A 20,422-nucleotide genomic window follows, 5' to 3' on the forward strand; every position below is an offset into this window, starting at 1 on the left:
GGTCCACACCAGAGACAACTTTCTTTTGAGCCTCGTCTCAAAACGGTGTTAGACCAGAGGACACGAAAAGGCATACTGGCTCTACTGGCTACACACAGCCGATCACTCGGCATGGTCCCACCGCCCTCACTCGGCTCCGCCGCTGGCTGGCGACGTGACGATGATGGCGATGGAAACCTTCCATGTGGCCGGACGACGGAGAGAGATGTTGGCTAGCAGCGACGCAGCCAGGACCCAAGAATCCACACACGAACCCTGAGCCCCGGTTCCGCTCCTTCTATCTCCCCAGGCGTGGCTAGGCCCCGCCTCCAGCCACGCCCTCTCGTGGAACCTTCGAGCAGGTTCCCGGAGTATCTCGGCTAACCCCACCTGTTACCTTTGCCCTAGATACCTCTCCTTCTTTGATTGGTTGTTACTTTAACCGTGCCCGTGCTTCCCTTTCCCAGCCAGCAGGTGTCACCATGTCATTACAAATGTAAAGTAGTTACATTAATAATTTATTACTATTTATTATTATTATATCACTACGCTGAGCGTGGCGCCAAAGCACGCATCTGCGCATGCGCAAGAATGCTGATTTATGGTTCCCCTAGCAGGCACACTCGATCTGTGGGGGCAAAAAACACGACTGTTAAATTTTCACACTGTGATGTCCCCCCTCCCCACCACAATGAGTGCAGTTACTGCTAAGGAGTTGGTAGATACTACTATAGTCAATACATACTACATGTAGAGCAGGCAGGGTGATGGTGGGGGGGGGTTGCAGCCCAGCCCCAGCCGACCAAGGTGCCACCTCGGCCGGCTGGGCAATCTAGGCGAGGCAGGCGGCACTCCGCGGGACTAGGCCTCGCCACAGCACTTTGTATTGTTAGTAGTTACTGCTATAGAGTCGATAGATACTCTTATATAGTCGGTATATACAACCATAGAGTCGGTAGATACTACTGTAGAGTAGGTAGATATAACTACTATAGAGTTAGTAGATACTACTATAGAGTCATTATAGAGTCTGTAGATACTACAGTCAGTCGATACTGCTATAGTCAGTATATACTACTGTAGAGTTAGTAGATACTTATATCGTCAGTATATACTACTATAGTGATAGTAGATACTACTATAGTTAGTAGATACTACTATAGAGTTATTATAGAGTCGGTAGATACTACTCCAGTCAGTAGAGTCTACTATAGTCAGTTTATACTGCTATCAAGTCGGTAGATACTGCTATAGAGTTAGTAAATACTACTATAATCGGTATATACTACTCTAGTGATAGTAGATACTACTATAGTCAGAATATAGTAGTATCTACTGACTCTACAGTAGTATATACTCACTATTGTAGTATCGACTGACTCTACAGTAGTATAGAGTCAGTAGTAGAGTGATTAGATACTGTGTGATGTAGTCGATGGATGCTATTATAAAGTCAGTAGATACTACTGTAGGGTCACTAGATACTACTCTAGAGTCAATAGCTACTACTGTAGAGTTAGTAGATACTACTACGGTCAGTAAATACTACTACAGTCAGCAGATACCACTAGAGTCAATAGATATAACTATAGATTCAGTAGAAACTACTATAGTGATTAGATACTACTGTAGAGTAATTATTTACTACTATAGAGTTGGTTGATATTACTGTTGAAGTGTAAGATCACTCGGACACAGGCTCACTGTTAAGGGCTACTGCCGGTTTATTAAACTGTTACCACACACAAAGGATTGCACCAGAGGTAGGTGCTTCTACAATGGGTCCTTCACGTGGACTGTCCCAGCCCCACTTAACTAATCGGCCTATTCTCTCTCAGCTCCCCACTGGTCAATCCCGGACGGGGGTTAATCCATCACCGTCCGGTCACCAGCGGCGAACCTTCTCACTCCGACCCCGGACGAGGGTCCCCGAGCCCGAGCGGCGCGTCCCCTGTTCCTCTCTGCTCCCCACAACGATCCCGCCCCTTGGCCCGGGGTCCCCCTTAAGTACCCTCCCCCTCTGGGTAACATGCCCGTCCCCCTACTCACTTTTTTCTGCCGATGACCTCACACAACCCGTAATGCCAGCACCCAACAATTGTTAATTAAGACCAACAAGAGAACGAGGTCCGGGGTGCCAATGCGGAGGTTATGTCTGAGACTGGGAAACAACACTGAAGACAGGCAGGACGGCGGGGGCGGGAAGGCCTCCTCCCCTGGGGTGGCTGTCGCCACGATGTCCGCAATTGCTGGCGGCCGGCCGGACGGCCCCCGACGGTCAGCGAAAACGAGTGGCCCTGGAGCGCGTGTGTGCTACAGGTCCGCTCCCACGGGCGGCATCTTGCCTCGGATCTGGCGAGACATCCGCTGGTCCAGGTCCCGTTGTCGCGGGCCCCATGGGCGGGACACCGCGACTTACTCGGAGAGGTTCTGTGGGCGTACAGACAGGTGGATTATTCTGCATAGCGTCCCGGGCCAGGCGGCCCGGCTCGTCGGACGCATCACAAACCGGCAGCTCCGTGAGTGGGGATGGACTAACCGAACGAGGTGGCACATACCTCTTTAACCTAGAGGGGTGGACTATCCAGTGCCGGCGACCGAATCGAATGCGCACACAGTGGCCGGCGGGCCTCCATGACCTCAACGGGGCCTTGCCAAGGGCGGTAGAACTTAGGCGATGTACTGACGGGCACCTGCGGGCAATGGAGCCACGCCTTGTCTTCTGTCACCCATGGAACCCCCGACGCCTGATGCCTTGGTAGGCGTTCGTTAGCCGCTTGCCGGCTGGCCGAATTGTTGATGGCCGCCTGTCGAGCATCGTGCAGTCTGTTGCGCGTGCCTCTCATTAACGCCGGCACCGCAGATTTCTTAAGAGATGGCTGCATACCCAATTGCACGTGCATCGGGGGCTCCGGTTCCCTCCCAAACATCAGATAATAGGGTGAAAACCCCATTGAGGCATGAGGAGCCAGCCTATACGCGGCGAGGATGCCCGGAATCAGCAAGTCTTGACATCCCTTCACAAATAGTGAAACGTCACATTCCATGCCTGGCCAATAGTAGTCACGCTTGAAGGTCAACAACGTTTTGTGGACCCCAAGGTGCATCAACTTTTCATGAACCGACCTAATTAGTCTCCCCCGTAGGACAACTGGAATGACCAGACAATTTTTATCGAGCTCAGGGTTTCAGCGCATGAGTAGGCCGTCGTGTAGGGCAATGGGCGGAGTGGTCGGCTGAGAGGAGGATCGGCCATCAGGCCTAACCCGGCGCCGCAGCTTCAGCAGAGAGGTATCCTCCATCTGCAAGCGTGACCACTCCTCTTAGGATTCCTAAGCCGAAGTCGATGGCCAGAACTTCGGTCCTCGCTACCAACCGGGCCCCGACGCTACTCGTATCCCTACAGCAACTCGATCCCATCGAGCACGCACACCCGCTCTCAGGAGGCCACCTAGACAGGCCATCGGCATTTCCGTGCTTAGTACCATTCCTATGTATGACCTCGAATGAGTACTCCTGCAGCACCTTGAGCCACCGGGACAGCTGCCCTGAAGGCTGATCGATGCGCAATTAATATTGTAGTGCCGCATGGTCCCTACGAACGGTAAACCGTCTACCGTACAAGTAGGGCCTATACAGTTGCACAAAAAAACAATGGCCAATAGCTCTCTTCGGGTGACGCAATACTGCTGCTCAGTGGGCGACAACACTCGACTGCCAAATGCCACGACACGCTCAACGCCATCCACCACTTGGGCCAACACAGCCCTATGGCCGAGTCGCTGGGGTCGGTGTCGAGCATAAAGGGCCGTGAGAAGTCCGGATATCCCAAGGTGGGTGCGTCCTCCAGGGATGTGCGGAGCATGACAAAGGCCTCCTCCTCCTCTGTGCCCCAACGAAACTTCTGCCCTTTTGAATTTCAAGTCAGCAGCGTGCACTTTGGCGAAGACTGACTCAAGCCGCTGCATGTGTTCATCAAACGTACGGTTGAAAACGAGATTCCCACTGGAGACCCGCCAAAACCATTTCCATAAGGCGTTGGAACTTGGCAGGGGCCGAATGGAGACCTATAGGAAGCCGATTAAAATGGAACAACCCTTGAGGTGTACGGAACACGGTTTTGGGTTTGGAAGCCTCATCCAATGGCAATTTCCAAAAGCCCAAAAGCAAATCTAGGGTCGAAAAGAACCACGCGCCTGAGAGGGCGTCAAGCAAATCATCCATCCGAGGCAGGAGATAGGCATCTGCTACCGAAATCTTGTTCAATTTACTGAAATCGACGCAGAAACAGAGACTTCCATCCCGTTTCTTGACCAGAACGATAGGGGCTCCCAACGGGCTATTCGAAGGAGAGAACGTCCGCCGCCAACATGCCATCCACGGCCAATCAGACATGCTCCTTCTCCCTATGGCTGAAGCGGTGGGAATTTTACAGAATGGGGGGCGCATTCCCTGTCTCTGTGATGTTCTAGCAGGGACGTGCGGCCGATATCGAATTTGCCATGACTGAACACGTCGGAGAATTTAGCGATGAGTGTGTGAAGCTGCCTCCGCTCCTCGGGGGGACAGGAGAACATTCTCCTGACAGAACACATCCACCCAGGACGTGTCGGACTTCACCTCGGGCAGCACAGCCGCTGCCACCCCCCCCTTCGGTGTGGCCTCGACCGGCGGGAGGGCCGGGGACGCGTGCGCCACAACCGTGCCCGCAAGGACTGTTACCTGTGAAGGCCTCGCATTGAAAATTTGTAGAAATGGCTCTTGGTTTTCCGCCACAACTGTAAGGGCACCCACCAGGGAGGGTGTCCGTGAGAAATAGTTGGAGGGCGTTAGGAGGATGCCCGCCTCCAGCGTCCGCAATTTTAAGTTCCCACGCAGCCTCAAGGGTATTAGCATCTGTGATCCCGGCGGGATGGTCACAGAATCCGTAGCCAAAGCTTGAACACTGGCCGCAAGAGGGGTCAACACCGTCAACTCGACGCAACCTGGTCGATGAGTATTTTAATGGGCATTTTGGCCAGGAAGTCTGTGCCCAAAAGGCGTTGCACTGCCAGCGTCCTAGAGACCGAGACGGGCCCTTCCAATTCAATGTCCCCGACCCGAATGGAGGCCACAATATGGCCCACTATACCCAGACTGCCCCCATTTGCGGCAACATGCCCCCTGTACAGGCCTCAGTCGACCAACGCTGCGTGGTAGCAACCCAAAAATACGTTCTGATATAATGGTGGCCAACGCCCCCGTGTCCATCAAAATGCGAACCTCCACCCCTGGGATGTAACCGCGGAGGAACCCGCCGCGGCCGCCACCACACAATGCGTGAGCGCAGCCCACTGACGGCCCCGCCTGGGCCAACCTGATACCGGCGGCGAGCGATCACAACATGTTACAGAACTTTCAGAGGTGACCCAGTGAACATGAGTCCTATCCCCACTAGGTGCCTGAGGTGGAGGGAGCGGCCAGTAGGCTGATGTATCGCGACTTGCCTGCGGCCCCGAGGAAGACGCCCACGTAGAAGCGGAAGAAGATGAGGATCCGCCGAAGGTCCCTGGAGTGCTGCAGTAGCCACAGCGATGTGGCCCACTCGACTATAGTGTAAACAGACGGTGGATGGCGATCGCTGCAGAATGGACGACCTCGCCGCGGGTCCAGTCGTCGGCCTCTAGCGCCTCTCCCCCATTAGTCACGAGCAACAAAGGCGGCGAAGTGGTCCCCGTCCTGCGGCGTGACGGTCATCGCTGTACTCGGGACCGCCGCACACGCCGTAACCCCGGGTGGATGGCGCAGGCTGAGGTGCGCTTGAATCTTTTGCGTCTTTGCCTCCTCCCGCCGCCGCAACAGGAACTTTTGGCGTGCGCTAGAGGGTGGCTCGAAGATGGCCGCCATCTGAGCGTACGCCATAGCGTTGCCCTGTCCGCGGGCTGGATGGAATTAAATGCCGCCAGAGAGTTGTGTCCAGAGCCGTCGGGAGAGCTCTAAGCGCTCCTCCATGGGCCACCCAACGGAGATGTAAGCTGCATCAAAGCGGTCACAGAAGAACGCCCAATCACCTGCAGCAGCGATGAAAGGGCGCACGGCAGGCAGGCAACGTAAGAATGCAGAGCCGGAACCAAGGTCCGGCGGATGCGCACCCGAAATAACCCGAACCGGCATCGCCAGAGCCGGAGCAATGGCGTCCGGTTGCTGAGTCCCAGCCAAAATGGCGGCTGAATCCCGTGTCGCGTCGACCGGAGAATTGGCACGAAAATCCAACATGGCGGGAAGCGCTCGATCTCGCTCCAAAAGTGCGATGATTGCACGCGGCTGAGCACCCACCTTCGACATAACAGCGGCGAGCTGCGCGGTCGTCTGCAGCAGCTGTCCGAACTGGGAGGTGAGTAGGTCCTAGCTCTCCCGCGATGATGATGATGATGAAGTGGTTGTAGCCACCACCTCCACCCCGGCCAATTGGCCAGCCTCCCCAGGGCGCATCTCCGGGGCCTCGGACTCCGGGGACGTTGTGGGCGCCTCCTCGGAACTCTCCTCGTCCTCCGACCTCTCTACCAGATGGTACTTGCACTTGGGCGCCGACTTGGACATGATGTTATAGGTTCGTAACCACTTCTGACTCCAGTTGTTGAGGTGTAAGATGACTTGGAGACAGGCTCACTGTAAGGGCTACTGCCGGTTTAATAAACTGTTACCACACACACAGGATTGCACCAGAGGTAGGTGCTTCTCCACTGGGTCCTTCCCGTGGACCGTCCCAGCCCCACTTAACTAATGGGCCTATTCTCTCTCGGCTCCCCACTGGTCGACCCCGGACGGGGGTTAATCCATCACCATCCAGTCACCAGCGGCGAACCTTCTCACTCCGACCCCGGACGAGGGTCTCCGAGCGGCGCGTCCTCTGTTCCTCTCCGCTCCCCACAACGACCCCGCCCCTCGGCCCGGGGTCCCCCTTAAGTACCCTCTGGGTAACATGACGTCCCCCTATGACGTCATCCCACTCTTTCCTGCCGATGACCTCATCCCACTACTCCTCTGCACTACTATAGAGTGAGTAGATACTACTGTATAGTTCGTAGATACTACTACTGTCAGTAGATACTACTACAGGCAGTAGATATTACTGTAGAGTTAATAGTTACTACTATAGTCAGTGAATGCTACTATAGTCAGTAGTCGCTACGATAGCTTTGGTAGATACTACTATAGAGTCAGATAATACTAGTCACTAGTGACCACTATAGTCAGTATATACTGCTGCAGAGTTGGTAGATACAGCTATAAAGTTAGTAGATACTGCTATAGTCAGCATATACTGCTATAGAGTCTGCAGATACTACTATGGAGTGAGTAGTTACTACTATAGTCAGTAGATACTACTATCGGGTCAGTAGATACTACTATTGGATCAGTAGATACTACTACGGTCAGTAGATACTACTATACAGTTAGTAGCTACTACTGTGCTTGGTAGATACTACTGTGCTCGGTAGATAGTATTGTTCAGTCAGTGGATACAACTACAGAGTCAGTAGATACTACTGTGGAGCCAGATGCTACTATAGAGTCAGTAGATACTACTATAGAGTCAGTAGATACTATTATACAGTTAATAGCTACTACTGTGCAGTCAGTGGATACAACTACAGAGTCAGTAGATACGACTGTAGTGCCAGAAACTCCAATAAAGTTCATAGATACTACTCAATCTATTGTATGTAGGGTGTGTAGATATATATGCCTACGTGGGGATAAAAATATTTTTTTGAGGGTGGGGGGGGGTGGACAATTTTTGAAAGCCTTTTGGATAAACTATTTACCTCCCACTTTCTATAACTTTTTGGACTTTTGCAAGCCGCTTATAATTTTGTTAACGGACAAATGGACAAACGTGGGCTTTCACAATAGCTTAGTATTTGTGTATGTTTATGTTTTTAAGAGAAGACAAGTTTTTAAATATATTTTCCTCCGGGCAATACCGGGTACTTCACGCTAGTTGTTCTATAAACCGTTTACTTTTTTAATTTGTTTTACATTTTCCATGGCAATTCCTTTGAAACTGTGATGTATAACTGAATATTAATTAAATCAAACTGAATATGCACCTTTAACCCATTGCTTCTTTGCAAGTGTTCATTGGGAATGCATATATTTTTTAAAATAGTATTACAGATGTAATAATTTTACAAGCTACATTACACGAAACCTATATAATACAAGTTTAAGAATAAATTGCGTATATATAATAAAAATTGTCTATCAAACCGATTATACCTGCTTATCACTGCTGTATTGCCGCTGCCCCCTTTGCCTCTAGGGCCCAAAGACTTCCTGCTGTCAGACCGCTGCATTCTGTCTACGCCTTCCATGGACCTGGTCACCTGCCTCCTGGACTTCCGCCTGGACTTCAGCACCACCAAGAACATCATGCCACGCCTCGCCGCGTCGCTGGCCGCGTGCGCCCAGCTCAGCGCACTGGGTAAGACGCCTCTCCACTGCGCACGTGGCCCTTCCAGCGCCGCGGGGGTCATCGGCGCCGCAGGGGTTGTTTGCGCCGCGAGAGTCGTTGGCGCCGCTGGCGTCGTCGCTGCTCGACGAACGGCACTGCTTGACCCCGCTCCCTTCCCCCTGTTTACCTTGTCATCGTCCACGCTTAATCCTTTGTCTTGGGCGATGAATGGCGTAATTTTCATTCGGCAGTAAATATTCAATGTTTTTCTGTTCACAAAATTCACAGGCAATTTGACCTATTGAAACAATAAATATGAAAGAGCGGAATCCAGTAGGATTTGGACAATTTTACTTTTAACTTCCACAATGTAATGGGATGATGGGGTCATGGATAAGTGGGTTAGCAGGCACTAGTGAGCAATGATTTGAGGAGCACATTGTATGCAGTCCATAAGCTGCAATCCTCGAGCCCGAATCTTAGCAAGCAAACCCGAATCACTCTCAGCTTCCATATCGCTCAAGTCCAAATGATGAATGTTGCCATAACAAAGTCAAGACGTTAAGTACTGTGATGGAAAAGTAAACCCCTGACCGCACTGCACGCTCGTGGATTTCCTTTTGAATGTGTAATGCGAGCAAGGATTGAGGGCGGGCGGAGTCTGGGTCACGTGGGGAGTGGATGGAGTTAGGGTCACGTAGGAGAAAGCATCTAGGGGGAGAACCGGAAGGGGAAGGGGAAGTTGAGACGGAGTGAAACAGGAGGAGGCCACGCTGGGCAGGACGGAGAGAGTGGCGCGGTCGCCACGCGGTGGAAGAGAGAGCGGCGCGGTCGCCACGCGGTGGAAGACGTCGACACCGTCAGCCATCGGTGTCAGGCGCAGAGAGCTAGCGGCTGGGGGAGGCTAGCTGTATACGGGGAAACAGTGAAGCTAGAGCTAGCGGAGCAGCAGTGTTGCTGCAAGGTGGAGCAGCTGGGAGTCTGCCTAACGGAGCAGCAGAGAGACTGCATATCGGAGCAGCAGGGAACTGCATATCGGAACAGCCGAGGGGCTGTGGAGAGATCGTCGGGCGGGACGCGGGCCTGAGCGACGACGCCGTGGTACGAGATTCTACGAACGGAGATCGACATCTGAGAGAGAGTCCTTTATTACATTGGTGTCAGAAGTGAAGCGGCATGTCAAAACAGCTCAGGAGGAAGACCGTCCCTGCATCATCTTCTGCAGCATCTTCTGACGACGACCTCCCTCCAGCGGTGGTGCTTCCGACGATGGAGGAGGAAATCGGCGCGGGGACGATCGGGGGTCCGGGCGTGCAGGACGTGGCCGCCTCGGTGGGTCCATCCGCGCGACTGGACGCTGAGGACGGATGGCGACAGGTGGCGGCTCAACTGGAGGCGCTGAAGACTGTGTTGGCGCAGTTGTGCGACCTCGTGACGCCGGCGACGACTTCGGGGAGGCCCGGCGGAGAACAACTGGGCCGGGGCCTTGCCGTCGCCATCAGCCCTCGACCATGTGGCACGAAGACGCCATCTTGGGCGTGGCCGAGGAGGAACGGCGGGAAGCCGCCATCTTGCGCCCTCAGCCGCGGGAAGCCGCCATCTTGCACACGATGCGGAGGGACGCCATCTTGTCGCTGCCGCGTGAGTCACCATCGGCGGAGGACGGCGAAGCAAGAACCCGCAGCTGTCATTTAACAACGGTCAAAGAATTCTCCATCGGCGGCGATTGGAGCGCATTCGCCTGCCGTATTCAAGCAGCCGTACGCTCCGCCAAATGGACGGACGCGGAGGCCCTGGAAGTCTTACCAACATTTCTCGACGACGAGTCCGTCCGGTTCTTCTGCTCCATCAAGGCCGAAAAGAAGAAGACGCTGCAGGGTGTCTTCGAGGAAATGGCGGATGCGTACGAGCCTCCAGACGATGCCCATCGTAGATTTGTTCAGCGCCAACGGGTGCCTGATGAATCGCCGGTGGCTTTCAGAGGCGCAGTTTTGGAACTGGCGATGGCAGCCCCAGCAGGAGGCCTCGACCACAGACGTCGCGCGAAAAGACCCGCCAGGACAGGCAAGTCGGTGCGCATCAGACACCCGGCAAGGCCTGTCACCTCATGCATCACCATCGCCGCGGGGTCCGTGTGTCGTTAACAACGAGGTGCCTCCGATTGACCCGTGTCGCTCGCTGACGCAATGGCGCCGATTGGCACGGAGGGTAGTTGCGGCCGCTACGGGGTCGTCCATGGTACTGGGTTCTATTCAGGGGGTCGAGGTGCGTATTTTGGTGGACTCCGGTGCGTCCGCGACCATTATTTCGGATGTCATTTTCCATCTTTTGGGCATTCCGCCAGGGAAAGTGCGAGCGGTTTATGATTCATGCATAGTGGCGAACGGGGGTAGTATGGGCATTGTGGGCCAGGTGGACACCAACATATCGGTGGGGGGGGTGTCGACTTCAGGGACCGTTTTGATCTCTAGGTCCCTTGCGGTACCCTGTTTGTTGGGGACTGATTTCCTGGCAAAAATGCCCATTCAAATAAGGGTTGATCAAAATTGCATTGAATTACCAGGGGGGCGGAAAATTTCGTTCCTACCGTCGCCATGGGGCCGGCCTGCCCCTGTTTGCCAGGGGCAGGCGCTGTCCGAAGTATCTGTTGACATTCCACCTGGTTCGCAGATGCTTATCCCGTTGAGATATCGGAAGCCAGTACCTGGCGTTGAGGGGGTGGCGGGGGTTCTGTTATCGCCGTCCATGGCTATAACGGGTGGCTCGGCGCTGGTTGGGGCACAAACGATTGTCCGGCCGGGCCAGCCCCCGTTCTTACAGGTGCTAAATGGGAGTGCGGAGAATGTCAGTGTCCCGGCCGGAACGGTTGTGGCTCACGCCACGACCGCGTTCACGACCCATGACAACCGGGTCCGCCGGGACATGGTAGGGGGGGTTTCGGGGCCTACGGGGCAGGATGATTTTGACTTGGGACGCACCTCCCTGCTTTCCCACCACATTGATACGGGGGATGACGCTCCGATTCGGTTGAACTCGCACCGGTTGAGCCCGACGGAGCGGGATCAGGTTCGCGGTGCAGTGGAGGACATGCTGGCCGCTGACATAATATCCCCGTCTAACAGTCCATGGGGCGCGCTGGTAGTCCTTGTGAAGAAGAAGGATGGGAAACTGCGATTTTGCGTCGATTTTCGAAAATTGAACAAGGTGTCCATCGCAGACGCGTACCCCCTGCCGCGAATGGATGATTCCCTCGATGCCTTGTCTGGGGCGAATGTTTTTTTCAACGCTGGATCTCTCTTCGGGATTCTGGCAGCTTTCCCTCGACGAGTCCTCGAGGAAAAAGACGGCTTTCCGTACGCCGCAGGGACTGTTTCAGTTTAATTGCCTTCCGATGGGCTTGAATGTGGCCCCCGCCACTTTTCAGCGGTTGATGGAGCTGGTGTTAACGGGTCTGCAGTGGGAGACATGTTTGATTTATTTAGACGATGTCATCGTCTTTAGCCGCACATTTGACGAACATTTGCAGAGATTGGAGATGGTTTTTGCTAGGATGCGTTCCGCCAATTTAAAATTCAAACCGAAAAAGTGTCACCTACTGCAACGATCCGTGCGTTATTTGGAACACATAGTCGGTGCGGACGGGGTGGCCACGGACCCGGAGAAGACGGCGTGCATCCGCAACTGGCCAACCCCGGCCTCGGTTGGGGACGTACGTCGCTTCCTGGGGTTCTACTATCGCAGGTTCGTTCCGAACTTTGCTATGATCGCTAGGCCCTTGCACCTCCTTACGGGTAAGGGTCGGAGATTCAGTTGGGGTCCACCGGAGGAAGCGGCGTTTGAGGGCCTACGCGATCGGTTGGCGACGGCGCCGACATTGGTCTATCTGGATTTTGATCGACCGTTTATTCTGGATACGGACGCTAGTGACACTGGGATCGGGGCCGTTCTGTCACAGTCCAAGGGCGGCGTGGAACGCGTGGTAGCCTACAGTAGCCGTGTACTGTCCCCAGCAGAAACCCGCTACTGCGTTACTCGCCGCGAACTATTGGCTATTGTCTATTTTCTCCGCCAATATCGGCCGTATCTTTACGGCCGGTCGTTTATTGTGCGCACGGACCATGCGGCTCTGCAATATGCCCTGAGGGTTGACCAACCATCTGGCCAATTGGCACGATGTTTGGAGACCCTGCAGGAATTTTCCTTCGACATACAATATCGGAAGGAGTCGCGTCACGAAAATGCGGACGCACTCTCCAGATTACCGCAGGGGTCCCCTTGCGCTTGCGCGTCGGGTACGAATAGGTGTACGCCGGTTCAGCTACCCCCTCGGCCTGTCGTGTCAGCTGTCGAGGTGCCTGGGGCTCCGGTGTGCCCAGGACTGGCCAATGGGGTTCTGAACCTGCCGTGCTCGGTATGGATTCGCGAACAATTCCTTGACGACTCGTTGGGGGCCTTACGGAGTCGGGCTGCGAAGGGAGCGGGGAGATTGCTGTCCAGTGGGACGCCAGGGGCCGCTCTCCGGGATGGTTTGCTCATGTGGCGGGAGGGATTGCATGACCGCTGGCATCTGGTAGTACCGTCGTCGTTATGGTACGAATTGATTCGGACTCTGCACGGCGACACTTTGTTACATCTCGGGGTGCAGAAGACTTTGTTAACATTGCAGCGAGACTACTTCTGGCACGGCATGACGACGGATGTCGTCGGACACATTCGGGCATGTCCCGAGTGTGCCCGGCGGAACCCGCCTAAAAAACTTACGTGCCGCCGGTACAGTCTATACAGGTGTCTCGAATCAACGAGTTGGTGGCGCTGGATATTTTGGGACCTTTCCCGCCATCTGCTTGGGGTAATAAATATTTGCTGGTCGGGGTGGAATATCTTTCCCGTTGGCCGATGGCTTGGCCCTTACCCGACCAGTCGGCGGCGTCTATCACGGACGCCTTCCTATTTGGATATGTGATGGACAAAGGGGCGCCGGAGAGGCTACTCACGGATCAGGGGCGAAATTTTTCTTCCAAATTGTTGGCGGAAGTGTGCGCTGCTCTGGGAACCAAGAAGGTTCGTACATCTCCTTACCACCCGCAGACGGATGGCATGGTGGAACGGCTTAATCGGACGCTGTCGGCCATGCTATGTCACACGGTTGACGAGAAACAAGCTGATTGGGACTTGCATATACTTGGGGTGCTCTCCGCGTATTAGATGACGCCTCATACGTCCACTGGGTATTCTCCATTTTTTCTAATGTACGGCCGCGAGAATGTGCCGCCAGTGGAAGTACAGCTGGATACGGGGGCGAAGGGTCCTGTTAAACCTCTCCCCGAATACATTCAGGACACTGTTCGACGCGTCGCCGAGGCACGGGAGGGGGCCCGATTGGCTACTGCCACGACTCAGCCGCGAAACGAGCGTTGTGCCCGGCGCTCGACCAGTACATGCCCCTGGCGAGTGGGGGACATGGCATGGCTGCACTGCCCGCAGGTGCGGCCGGGGACCTCCCCTAAGCTTCACAAACCATGGCAGGGGTGGGTTAAGCTTATTGAAGTCCCTAGCCCGCTATCCGCACGGGTTCGGTTCGGATCGCGGCGCTGGTACGTTCATACATCTAGGTTGAAGCCCTACATGGCCCCGCGGACGGATGCGTCATCCCCTGATGTTGCCTTGCCGGTGTCTGTTGCACCCGACGCACCTTTGCCCTTGCCTGTTGACTCTGCAAGCGCGCCTGTCGTGCCTTCTACAGACGAACCAGCCGTGACGCAGGCGGATGTGGCGAATCCTGCTCTGGATGGGCCTACCACGGCGACGGGGCCACTTGACCCCGCTGCCCCTCCAACCCCACCACAGACACGGTTGGGTCTCTCTGGGGAACGGGACCTTGGCGTTGATGGGGTTCCAACAGCGGCGGGCGGTTCTACTCCCATCGATCTTAAAACCCCGTCGCGTTCTCGGTCTGTGGGGGGACCGCCGCCCGTTCATGACGGGCCGGCGCCCCGCACGCGTTCCAAATCCCTTTCCTTTCGTTGATTGTTCTTGTTATCGTTGTTATATTTTCCGTTGTCCAGTGATGCCAGATGGTTACAATATTGCTCGCATTATTTTATTGTATTTATTGCAGCCGGGGACGGCTGGGTTTTCATTAGGGGGGGGGGTCGTGTAATGCAAGCAAGGATTGAGGGGGGGCGGAGTCTGGGTCACGTGGGGAGTGGGTGGAGTTAGGGTCACGTGGGAGAAAGGATTTAGGGGGAGAACCGGAAGGGGAAGGGGGAGTTGAGACTGAGTGAAACGGGAGGAGGCCACGCTGGGCAGGACGGAGAGAGTGGCGCGGTCGCCACGCGGTGGGAGACGTCGACGCCGTCAGCCATCGGTGTCAGACGCAGAGAGAGCTAGCGGCTGGGGGAGGCTAGCTGTATACGGGGCAGCAGTGAAGCTAGAGCTAGCGGAGCAGCGGTGTGGCTGCAAGGTGGAGCAGCAGGGAGTCTGCCTAACGGAGCAGCAGGGAACTGCATATCGGAGCAGCAGGGAACTGCATATCGGAACAGCCGAGGGGCTGTGGAGAGATCGTCAGGCGGGAAGCGGGCCTGAGCGAGGACGCCGTGGTACGAGATTCTACGAACCCAATAAAGGACAACGGAGATCGACATCTGAGAGAGAGTCCTTTATTACAAATGCAACAAGCTATTGTCTGAGTTACTTGGGTCAGATTCATCTTCACGTATATTGAATGTTATGTTCTGTTGTATGGCCTATGAAGAGCTACTATTACAAATTAATTCGTGATTTAGCCAATCCATATTTTTGTCTGAGAGTTGGTAAAATGCAGACACCTGCTTAAATGTATATTTAGGCAGTGTGAGGTTACATGGTCCATTATTGAAGTTCTGAGCCACGGTTGCACACAGGAAAGAGTCTCTGATTTTTCTATCCACATCTTTTGCGTCGTGATTGTGTGCGATGCCCGTGCGGCTGAGAGCTGGCGCTAACGGAATCTGCGTCCCTCTCTCCGCGTGCCGTGATGCTGTGTGCAGCTGCGCCTCACCGCATGTGGGCCCTGCAGAGGCTGCGCAAGCTGCTCACCACGGAGTTCGGCCAGTCCATCAATGTCAACGTGCTCCTGGGAGAGCAAGCGGACGTGGGCCGTGCTCTGGTTGGTTTCAGTGTCTTTGTGCTGCCTTACAGGTTTGAATGACGTATACCAATACCAATCTTTGCCTTCATATGGCATTGCTTAAATACCGCAGGAACTCAAGGGCCTTGCATCACACCAAATCTCATCTTAACCCTTTCCCGTTCCGAGATATCTGCAAGTTGCAGAGTTGTGTGTCCGGTTCAGGTTGTGTGTCCGGTTCACCCCTAAATCTCGCAACGCGCAAGCGGTTTGGCGGTAATTTAATTTAGATAGGTGTAGCACCACTTTTTTAAACGCATTGTACTCACCGCAAAAAGCTGTAGCGACATGGTCGCATGCTATTACAGCTGGCGCCAAACTGTGCCACACGCCCTCCCGCATGTCCTTTTCCTTCAGATTCTGTTCTGATGATGTACATGTACATACGTACCAGTACGTCATTGAAATGGGAAAGGGTTAGCAATTGAAGGGTAGCTCCATTTATCAGCTGTCCCTGTGTGGCACAACATGACTCCGGCCTGCAAGTGGGCAATAGTCTGCCAGAAGCGGGCGAGTCCAACTACGTCTACATTTATTTCTATCAGTTCTGTCTCCATGGACTTCAGCGCACATTCTGTCAAATTCCCAAAAAGACAAATGTATATCAAATGCCGCTATGCCTAGCTTTTGTAGATGATGAAAATGCATTTTATTCAATATAAACTTATGCAGATATCTAGCTTTTTCACAAACTAATTACTTAATAAACATGTAGGTGGTCCCCGATTTTGCTCCACATATATATAGAAACATTACAAAAGGGTTGATAGCTTATCCAGAGATCAAATCCAAACATAACCAAACAATTTTTATTTGATCAGAAGTAACCTAGCCACAAATGATAGCTCAACGAAGTCGCTTATCACGTGAAAATTTATAGCAGACAAATACTATAAACGCATGTATCTACATGCGGAGGGACAAACCGGAGGACCTGGAGAAAAATCAATGCAACCACGGAGAGAACATGCAATTACCAAATATGCAGGTGTCAGAGTAGAGATCGAACCCACAACCTCCTCTATACCGAACACAGTGCCAAGTCCCGGAGAAGTGACAACCAAATTTATTTAAATGGAACTAGCTTGGCTCCTTACAACTAGATCAGGGATAACGATAGGGCGAAGCTTATTAATATGGGCGAGTCTTGATGACTTGTTTGAGGGACACAGCTAGGGCTTGTTCGGCGCTCTGCCAGGTCAAGGTTATTGAGGATGTTGCTATGAAGAGAGGCTCACGCCGGGTGAACTGAAGTGCCACAGCGGCGGAGCTGTGTGTTGCGTTGCAGACGCTGAGCGGCTGTGCACTCGCCGCGCTCGTCAAGGGGCTGCCCGAGGCCCTGCAGCGGCAGTTCGAGTACGAGGACCCCGTCGTGCGCGGTGGCAAGCAGCTGCTGCACAGCCCCTTCTTCAAGGTGCGAGCCCAGGCCCAGGGCTGCTTCTGGCTTTTGTGCTCTCGACACGAAACGTTCACGGCGTGCCAACCCGCCATTTTGAGGTCTCTGGCGGAGCCACAAGCTTTGAGTTCTAGCAGCCTGTTGTGGCTGCAAGGGGGGATGGATGTTTGTCTCGAGTGTGTGCGAGGGTAATGTGGGGAGCGGTAGTGCAGTGGTTAGCGCGCTGCGCTACGAACCCGGCGACCCAAGTTCAATTCCCGCTCACGGCCACCAACACTAGTGATGATTATCTGAACCGGTCCTGGGCCTCCCCTAGGTCTGCTCGGCATCATGAGTACCTGGTGCGGTGTGAAAAACATCAGCAGTTGGAGAGACAAAGGCGGCCAGGCATGGTGTTTTGAACCCACCTCCTCATATGCCATGCCGGCCTTCATAGGTGCTCGCTAACGATACTTGCCCCAACAGTCTGTTGAAGGCTATACTGGGGATCTTCGTCCTGTATTCTTCTTGTCCGATATTAGGAGGCCACTAGATTCATGCAATTTTAAATCTAGATTGAAAACGAATTTCTTCAGAACATATTTTTTTGTTTAGTTTGTTGTCCTTTCTCCACACCTCCGGTTAGCATGGTTAGCTACGCACGGTGTGCGAAAGAAGTTCAGCATACATTCATGCCGCTGTGTGTGATGCCAGTTGAGTGGTGTTCAGGTGATTTTTCAGCATTGGGATGTTTGGTCAAAATCAGATAAGATTGTGTGTGTGAACTGTGTGCGCGTGTTTTGTGGGCAGGTGCTGGTCGGGCTGGCTTGCGACCTGGAGCTTGACGCACTGCCCTGCTGCGCCGAGACCCACAAGTGGGCATGGTTCCGCCGCTACTGCACCGCGTCTCGTGTCGCCGTTGCTCTCGAGCGCCGATCTCCGCTGCCACGGCACTTTCTAGATGAGGTCAGCCGCCAAACGGCGCCACCGTTTACTTTCCGGCAGTGGGTTTTTGTTCTGGCTTTTCGTCACGAGGAACCCCCGTGACCGATGATGACGATGGGACGCCGCGCTGTGCCGCAGGTTGCCAAGAAGGTATTTGAGCTGATGGCAGACACGGAGGAGATGAACATGCTGCACGAGCGGCACGACCTCTTCAAGCGCGAGCACGACGAGCAGCTGGTGCAGTGGATCAACAGGCACGTTGCAGCAGCAGCAGGACACTATGCTGACACTACCTCAATACGTGCCGCCCTCACAACGCCTCCACTTGCCGCCTCCTTAGAAAACTCCCTCCTTGCAGTAGTACCTCTTTTGTACCACCCCTCCCTCCCGTGTGTACTTCCTCTTCATATTCCACTTCTCCGTCCCACATCACTTCACGTCCCCTATCCCCCTATTCACACTACACCCCTGTTTCACCCCCGTTCACACCACATTCTCGCGTCTCCCCCATTCACACCACACACCCATTCACACCACACTGCTGCGTCACCCCCATTCATTGCTGCCCATGACACTGCGCTCCCGATTGTCACCGGTACGAGAGCACTGGCCAGCCGGGAGCAGCGGACGTCACAAACGGCCTCATTCACATGGCCCCATTCACATGGCCCGCTCGCCGTTTGTCGGTTTGCCTCGTGGGTGGCGGTTGCTACGCTCTCCGCCTTGCATTGCCCCCTCGTGAAAAGACGCTAATTTTTCTATTGCCGGGCTGGCGGCAGGCGCCCCGACGACTGGACACTTTCCTCCGGAGGGAGCGGCACGATCTACGGCTGGGGCCACAACCACCGCGGGCAGCTGGGCGGCATCGAGGGCGCCAAAGTGAAACTGCCATCGCCGTGCGAGGCGCTCGCTGCCCTGCGGCCCGTGCAGCTCGTGGGCGGGGAGCAGACGCTGTTCGCCGTCACCGCGGATGGGAAGGTATGTGCCGCCCGCTCGCTCGCTCGTCTGTCTGTTGATTTGTTCATTCGGCTCGTTTACCGGGGAAACTTCAACGAGTCTCAAGATTCTTCTCCAGGAGGGTTCGGCCCTGCTCTGAGGAGAATCTGCCACGGTTTTTGTCGCAGCAGGGGGTGATATCGCTGCAAAATAAGCGATCGAGTTACTTAATTTGTCCTTACCCTGCACCTCCGATTTGCACGGTTGGCAACGTACGGTGCGAAAGAAGTTCAGCATATATTCACGCCGCTGTGTGTGAAGCCAGTTGAGTGGTGTTCAGGTGATTTTTCAGCATTGGGATGTTTGGTCAAAATCAGTTAAGTCGTGTGTTTCTTTAGCTATGGGAGGAAACCGGAGAACCCAGAGAATGTCCACGGGTTGGTATGACGATGGCTGTGGTGATCATCGTGATAACGGTGGCTGAGGCAGATAGACTGAATGTGATGGCGCCGTTGTCGTGCGGGTGCGCGCGCAGGTCTATGCCACAGGCTACGGCGCCGGCGGGCGCCTCGGCATCGGCGGCACGGAGTCGGTGTCAATGCCCACGCTGCTCGAGTCGATCCAGCACGTGTTCATTCGCAAGGTGGCGGTCAACTCCGGGGGCAAGCACTGCCTGGCGCTGTCCGCCGAGGGGGAGCTCTTCTCTTGGGGGGAGGCCGAGGACGGCAAGCTCGGCCACGGCAACCGCAGGTCGGCCACCACTGCCGCCGTCGTCATCGTCCGCGGGACGCGTGCGACTGCACTGACTCGCGTCCGATTCGCGCCGACCCCATCCATCCTGATCCCCAGTTCTCTTCCCCTGCGCATCTCACCTGTACAGGAGATCTCACCTCGATCCACGAGACATCCCTCCACCTCCGCAATCACCTTATCCCAGCTGTCGCTGAGACGTCATCCATGCCTTCATCACGTCCCCACTTCTCTCCTACGGCCTCTCCAAATCCCTTTGTCACTAAACTCCATGTGATCCAAAATACTGTCGCCAAACTTCTCCGTTGAACCTGTAAACATGGCCACAAAACCCTAATACTTGAATCCCTTCACTAGCTTCCAAATCCGGTGGCACACATCACACCTTCGATTAGCATGGTTGGCTACGTACGGTGCAAAAAAAATGCAACATACATATACAGTCTGTTCTCCTATAACGCGGTAGTTGCCTTCCTGAAGTACACCGTGTTATGGAAAACTTGCGTTATGATAAATAATATAAATAATATAGGTTAAACCACAGTCTGCGATAACATGTCAGATACATGCGCAGGCTGAACAAAGACTGAGGCACGTGGGTAGCATCTAAAAGCATCCAGCAGCATCCCGCCGTGATGCTATGCCAAGGCAGTCGTACAGCCACTTATTCCTACTCGCGCGATGTAGTTCTGTTCACTGAATTGGGTTATATCCAATTTGCTTCCGCGTTCTAAAAAAATCTGTTCCCTAATACGTTCATCAAGTTATGTCCAATTCACGTTATGAAACCACACGTTACAGGAGAACGGACTGTATACACCGTCGACACGGT

The 20,422-nt window shown here is 54.1% G+C and overlaps 1 protein-coding gene across 6 annotated transcripts in view; it reads left to right on the forward strand.

Annotated features, from left to right (window-relative positions):
• Positions 1-20,422, forward strand: part of HERC2 (HECT and RLD domain containing E3 ubiquitin protein ligase 2) — a 156,604-nt gene that overhangs the window by 110,355 nt on the left and 25,827 nt on the right. For all 6 annotated transcript variants that reach the window (XM_061563689.1, XM_061563691.1, XM_061563692.1 and 3 more), the window contains exons 73-79: positions 8,285-8,446; positions 15,445-15,563; positions 16,873-16,998; positions 17,770-17,925; positions 18,043-18,158; positions 18,684-18,882; positions 19,376-19,590. In XM_061563689.1, coding sequence (XP_061419673.1) covers positions 8,285-8,446; positions 15,445-15,563; positions 16,873-16,998; positions 17,770-17,925; positions 18,043-18,158; positions 18,684-18,882; positions 19,376-19,590 — 1,093 coding nt within the window. The remainder of the gene's footprint in view (positions 1-8,284; positions 8,447-15,444; positions 15,564-16,872; positions 16,999-17,769; positions 17,926-18,042; positions 18,159-18,683; positions 18,883-19,375; positions 19,591-20,422) is intronic.

Source organism: Lethenteron reissneri, chromosome 32 (genome assembly GCF_015708825.2).
Source record: "Lethenteron reissneri isolate LAM-NWPU_2019-01 chromosome 32, ASM1570882v1, whole genome shotgun sequence".
Classification (NCBI taxonomy): Eukaryota; Metazoa; Chordata; class Hyperoartia; order Petromyzontiformes; family Petromyzontidae; genus Lethenteron; species Lethenteron reissneri.